The 6,000-nt window shown below is 48.8% G+C and overlaps 1 protein-coding gene across 1 annotated transcript in view; it reads right to left on the bottom strand.

Moving 5' to 3' along the window:
* Positions 1-765: 765 nt before the first annotated feature.
* Positions 766-6,000, bottom strand: part of PAFAH1B3 (platelet activating factor acetylhydrolase 1b catalytic subunit 3) — a 49,279-nt gene continuing 44,044 nt past the window's right edge. The window contains exons 5-6 of the mRNA XM_078651323.1: positions 2,481-2,603; positions 766-1,305 (exon numbers count right to left, since the gene is read on the bottom strand). Coding sequence (XP_078507449.1) covers positions 1,027-1,305; positions 2,481-2,603 — 402 coding nt within the window. The 3' untranslated portion in view covers positions 766-1,026. The remainder of the gene's footprint in view (positions 1,306-2,480; positions 2,604-6,000) is intronic.

Genomic DNA, 6,000 nt, shown 5'->3' with positions numbered 1-6,000 from the left:
CAAAGGAAGGAACAGGATAAGGGTATTCTTATGATGTGATGAAGGTACACAAGGACATTCTTATGCTGCGAAGGAAGGAACAGGATGAGGACATTCTTAAGCTGTGAAGAAGAACAGGATAAGAACATCCTTATGCTGTGAAGGAACAGGATAAGGACATTCTCATGCTGCTAACCTTAAAGATGCTCACCCACGCTCACAAGGCCCTCCACGACACCGGACCAGCATACCTGAACAGCCAACTCAAATTCCACGCACCCCAAAGGACCCTACGACCAGCCCAGCTCTCCAACACTGCGGTCCCCCGCACCAGAAAGACCAGATCAGGCAGCCTCTCCTCCTTCCTCACAGCCAGAGCCTGGAACGCCCTCCCTCTCCACCTCAGACAGACATCTCTCCCCATCTTCACAAGAAACCTCAAAGCCTGTAACTTCGACTGACCCCCTCCTTGATGGACTGGAACCTGCAAAAATCCCCTCCCCAGCACCTTGAGACCCTCACGGGTGAATAGTAGCGCTTAACACATGATTGACTGATTGCCAATATACCGGCATTCTCATGCTGCAAAGAAATGAACAATATAACCGACTTCTGCTGCGATGGAAGGAGCAAAAGGCCATCCTCGTGCTGCGTATGAATGAATCTAAGGACTTCAAATTCTGGAGTTCCTGCAAAGCATCTCAAACATGGGCCTTCAGCAACAAAAACAAAGCCACAAAGAACACTGAAACCAGCAATTGCACTTTTGAAAAGAAACCAACAGGAGAGACTGAACTGACATTTATTGACGGATATACATATTTCAGAATAAAACAGAGGCCTCCAAGGGAAGGCGTACATCTGGAATGAGCAGTAGAGGGAGATGCCGCTGTGCTGTTTTTGGTTCAAGTCCATGTCTTTGGAAAGACACAAAGTGAGAGGGGGAGGAGAGAACGAGTGAAGAGTCCTCCTGCTCTCTGCCCCCACAGACCTTTGAAGCTTGTGGTTCCGCAGCAGGTGCCATGCTTGGACAAAGTGTGCACAGGATCAGGATGTGGCATTGGGTGTGCCTGGAAGGGACTCTTCCAACATGCGCTGAAGCAGCTCATGAATGGGCTTGCAGATGCGTGCGTAGCCAGAGCGCGTCAGGTGAAGGTAGTCATACATGTCGTGATGGCTGATGCTACCGTCCGACTGCACAAAGCCAGGGTCCACGTTCAGGAACTGAGCATTGGCCAACCTCGGCAGGGACAGCTTCAGAAGCTCATTCACCTTCTGATTTTTTCCCCTCAAGGGGTTGGGGTTTTTGCCCCTTGGAAGTATGCCCTAGAAATAAAAAAAAGAACACAAGCTTACATGCAAAGTCCCAGTAGAAGAGCAAGAGGAAAACAAGTTACAAGGAGCCTACTGGACTGAAATTAAAAGCCTCAGACATTAGGTTTACAGGTAAGTATTGATCACATTTTGACATGCCTGGAGTCATTGAACACTCGAGTGAGCCCAGAGTTCCAGGTTAGAAAGTCACATTACTGCTACCGTCTCTTGCTGACATGCAGCCAACAGACAGGGGCAAAAATCTGTCAAACCCATCACGCTCTCTAATAAAGTGAGACTGGATGTGTGGAAGGGGGTTCCCATTAGAGGCAAATGGCTCCAAAATATTCCTTCTGGCCTCTCTACCTCCAACCACTCCCTGTCCCCATCAGAGGTCAGAATACATGGCTCTCGTTTGTAGCCTCTGTGCCTCAAACCACAACCAATCCCCAGCAGAGGAACAGACCCTGAAAGTCTTCCTACAGGCTTGCCTCAAACTACTCTCAGTTCCCTTAACAGCCAACACTAGAGGATCAGACTAGAGGACTTGTGTGCTTGTAGCCACTTTACTGCAAACCACTCCCACCAGAGGCAATAGACCCCAGAACTCTTACTTTTCATCTCTCTACCTCAATCTATTACTTCCCGCACTAGAGAGAGAGCTTCCCTATGTACTTTTGTGACAAACCCCGCTACATGTAATCAGTTCAGATTTCTATGAACTATATATACACGGCAAAGAACACTACCAACCAGAAGTTTTAGGGGCCGTGCTCTCAGCTCAGACTGCCCCAGGATACACACCGGCGTCCCACAGTTCATCAGCAGGCCCTGGTAAAGGGAGCCAAGCCAGAACACAGCAGGCTCACTTTAATCAAGACTGGACCGCTCCTACCGGAGCTCTTCAGTACCAATAGAATCCAGTTCATGTACTTCTCACCAGAGGGGCCCGGGATTGGTGTGGCATTCAGGACATCACACACACACACCGTCCCAACTCATCACAAGGCTGGAGAAATGCCATAGAAAGGCCAGAGATTGACCTGCATCAACAAATTACCAGTACCCCAGCACTGATCATCAGGGGTTAAAGGAGATGTGGGTGGGTGGGGAGTGTACACTGTACACTAGAAATAGTTCAGGAGCATATGAAAGTGGTTTGAAAGTAAGCCACAGGCGGTACTCACCAACACAACAACTCGTGCCTGCGGCTGGCGAACGTTGATGAGACGGACAATGACTTCAATGCCACTGGCAACTTGCTCTGCCGTGTGCCCATGGTTATTGGTGCCAACCCAGATTACTATAATCTGCCAAAAAATAGACTTGTGTAAGGTAGGAAATGGCTAAACATTCAAACGTTTAGGGTGAAGTTGCATGAGCAGAGATTCTCATGAGTCCCAGTAATGAAATAACATACGGTGCTACAGGTGAAGGTGCATTAGCAGAGCTGCGCTTGGGTCCCAGTAATGAAATAACATACGGTGCTACAGGTGAAGGTGCATTAGCAGAGCTGCGCTTGGGTCCCAGTAATGAAACAACATACGGTGCTACAGGTGAAGGTGCATTAGCAGAGCAGTGCTTGGGTCCCAGTAATGAAATAACATACGGTGCTACAGGTGAAGGTGCATTAGCAGAGCTGCGCTTGGGTCCCAGTAATGAAATAACATACGGTGCTACAGGTGAAGGTGCATTAGCAGAGCTGCGCTTGGGTCCCAGTAATGAAATAACATACGGTGCTACAGGTGAAGGTGCATTAGCAGAGCTGCGCTTGGGTCCCAGTAATGAAATAACATACGGTGCTACAGGTGAAGGTGCATTAGCAGAGCTGTGCTTGGGTCCCAGTAATGAAATAACATACGGTGCTACAGGTGAAGGTGCATTAGCAGAGCTGTGCTTGGGTCCCAGTAATGAAATAACATACGGTGCTACAGGTGAAGGTGCATTAGCAGAGCTGCGCTTGGGTCCCAGTAATGAAACAACATACGGTGCTACAGGTGAAGGTGCATTAGCAGAGCAGTGCTTGGGTCCCAGTAATGAAATAACATACGGTGCTACAGGTGAAGGTGCATTAGCAGAGCTGCGCTTGGGTCCCAGTAATGAAATAACATACGGTGCTACAGGTGAAGGTGCATTAGCAGAGCTGCGCTTGGGTCCCAGTAATGAAATAACATACGGTGCTACAGGTGAAGGTGCATTAGCAGAGCTGCGCTTGGGTCCCAGTAATGAAATAACATACGGTGCTACAGGTGAAGGTGCATTAGCAGAGCTGCGCTTGGGTCCCAGTAATGAAATAACATACGGTGCTACAGGTGAAGGTGCATTAGCAGAGCTGCGCTTGGGTCCCAGTAATGAAATAACATACGGTGCTACAGGTGAAGGTGCATTAGCAGAGCTGTGCTTGGGTCCCAGTAATGAAATAACATACGGTGCTACAGGTGAAGGTGCATTAGCAGAGCTGTGCTTGGGTCCCAGTAATGAAATAACATACGGTGCTACAGGTGAAGGTGCATTAGCAGAGCTGCGCTTGGGTCCCAGTAATGAAATAACATACGGTGCTACAGGTGAAGGTGCATTAGCAGAGCTGTGCTTGGGTCCCAGTAATGAAATAACATACGGTGCTACAGGTGAAGGTGCATTAGCAGAGCTGCGCTTGGGTCCCAGTAATGAAATAACATACGGTGCTACAGGTGAAGGTGCATTAGCAGAGCAGTGCTTGGGTCCCAGTAATGAAATAACATACGGTGCTACAGGTGAAGGTGCATTAGCAGAGCTGCGCTTGGGTCCCAGTAATGAAATAACATACGGTGCTACAGGTGAAGGTGCATTAGCAGAGCTGTGCTTGGGTCCCAGTAATGAAATAACATACGGTGCTACAGGTGAAGGTGCATTAGCAGAGCTGCGCTTGGGTCCCAGTAATGAAATAACATACGGTGCTACAGGTGAAGGTGCATTAGCAGAGCTGTGCTTGGGTCCCAGTAATGAAACAACATACGGTGCTACAGGTGAAGGTGCATTAGCAGAGCTGCGCTTGGGTCCCAGTAATGAAATAACATACGGTGCTACAGGTGAAGGTGCATTAGCAGAGCTGTGCTTGGGTCCCAGTAATGAAATAACATACGGTGCTACAGGTGAAGGTGCATTAGCAGAGCTGCGCTTGGGTCCCAGTAATGAAATAACATACGGTGCTACAGGTGAAGGTGCATTAGCAGAGCTGGGCTTGGGTCCCAGTAATGAAACAACATACGGTGCTACAGGTGAAGGTGCATTAGCAGAGCTGCGCTTGGGTCCCAGTAATGAAATAACATACGGTGCTACAGGTGAAGGTGCATTAGCAGAGCAGTGCTTGGGTCCCAGTAATGAAATAACATACGGTGCTACAGGTGAAGGTGCATTAGCAGAGCTGCGCTTGGGTCCCAGTAATGAAATAACATACGGTGCTACAGGTGAAGGTGCATTAGCAGAGCTGTGCTTGGGTCCCAGTAATGAAACAACATACGGTGCTACAGGTGAAGGTGCATTAGCAGAGCTGCGCTTGGGTCCCAGTAATGAAACAACATACGGTGCTACAGGTGAAGGTGCATTAGCAGAGCTGTGCTTGGGTCCCAGTAATGAAATAACATACGGTGCTACAGGTGAAGGTGCATTAGCAGAGCTGCGCTTGGGTCCCAGTAATGAAATAACATACGGTGCTACAGGTGAAGGTGCATTAGCAGAGCTGCGCTTGGGTCCCAGTAATGAAATAACATACGGTGCTACAGGTGAAGGTGCATTAGCAGAGCTGCGCTTGGGTCCCAGTAATGAAATAACATACGGTGCTACAGGTGAAGGTGCATTAGCAGAGCTGCGCTTGGGTCCCAGTAATGAAATAACATACGGTGCTACAGGTGAAGGTGCATTAGCAGAGCTGCGCTTGGGTCCCAGTAATGAAATAACATACGGTGCTACAGGTGAAGGTGCATTAGCAGAGCTGCGCTTGGGTCCCAGTAATGAAATAACATACGGTGCTACAGGTGAAGGTGCATTAGCAGAGCTGCGCTTGGGTCCCAGTAATGAAATAACATACGGTGCTACAGGTGAAGGTGCATTAGCAGAGCTGCGCTTGGGTCCCAGTAATGAAATAACATACGGTGCTACAGGTGAAGGTGCATTAGCAGAGCTGCGCTTGGGTCCCAGTAATGAAATAACATACGGTGCTACAGGTGAAGGTGCATTAGCAGAGCAGTGCTTGGGTCCCAGTAATGAAATAACATACGGTGCTACAGGTGAAGGTGCATTAGCAGAGCTGCGCTTGGGTCCCAGTAATGAAATAACATACGGTGCTACAGGTGAAGGTGCATTAGCAGAGCAGTGCTTGGGTCCCAGTAATGAAATAACATACGGTGCTACAGGTGAAGGTGCATTAGCAGAGCAGTGCTTGGGTCCCAGTAATGAAATAACATACGGTGCTACAGGTGAAGGTGCATTAGCAGAGCTGCGCTTGGGTCCCAGTAATGAAATGACATACGGTGCTACAGGTGAAGGTGCATTAGCAGAGCTGCGCTTGGGTCCCAGTAATGAAATAACATACGGTGCTACAGGTGAAGGTGCATTAGCAGAGCTGCGCTTGGGTCCCAGTAATGAAACAACATACGGTGCTACAGGTGAAGGTGCATTAGCAGAGCAGTGCTTGGGTCCCAGTAATGAAATAACATACGGTGCTACAGG

Source organism: Lissotriton helveticus, chromosome 7, assembly GCF_964261635.1.
Source record: "Lissotriton helveticus chromosome 7, aLisHel1.1, whole genome shotgun sequence".
NCBI classification, from domain to species: domain Eukaryota; kingdom Metazoa; phylum Chordata; class Amphibia; order Caudata; family Salamandridae; genus Lissotriton; species Lissotriton helveticus.
This window is presented reverse-complemented; position numbering and strand designations above follow the sequence as displayed.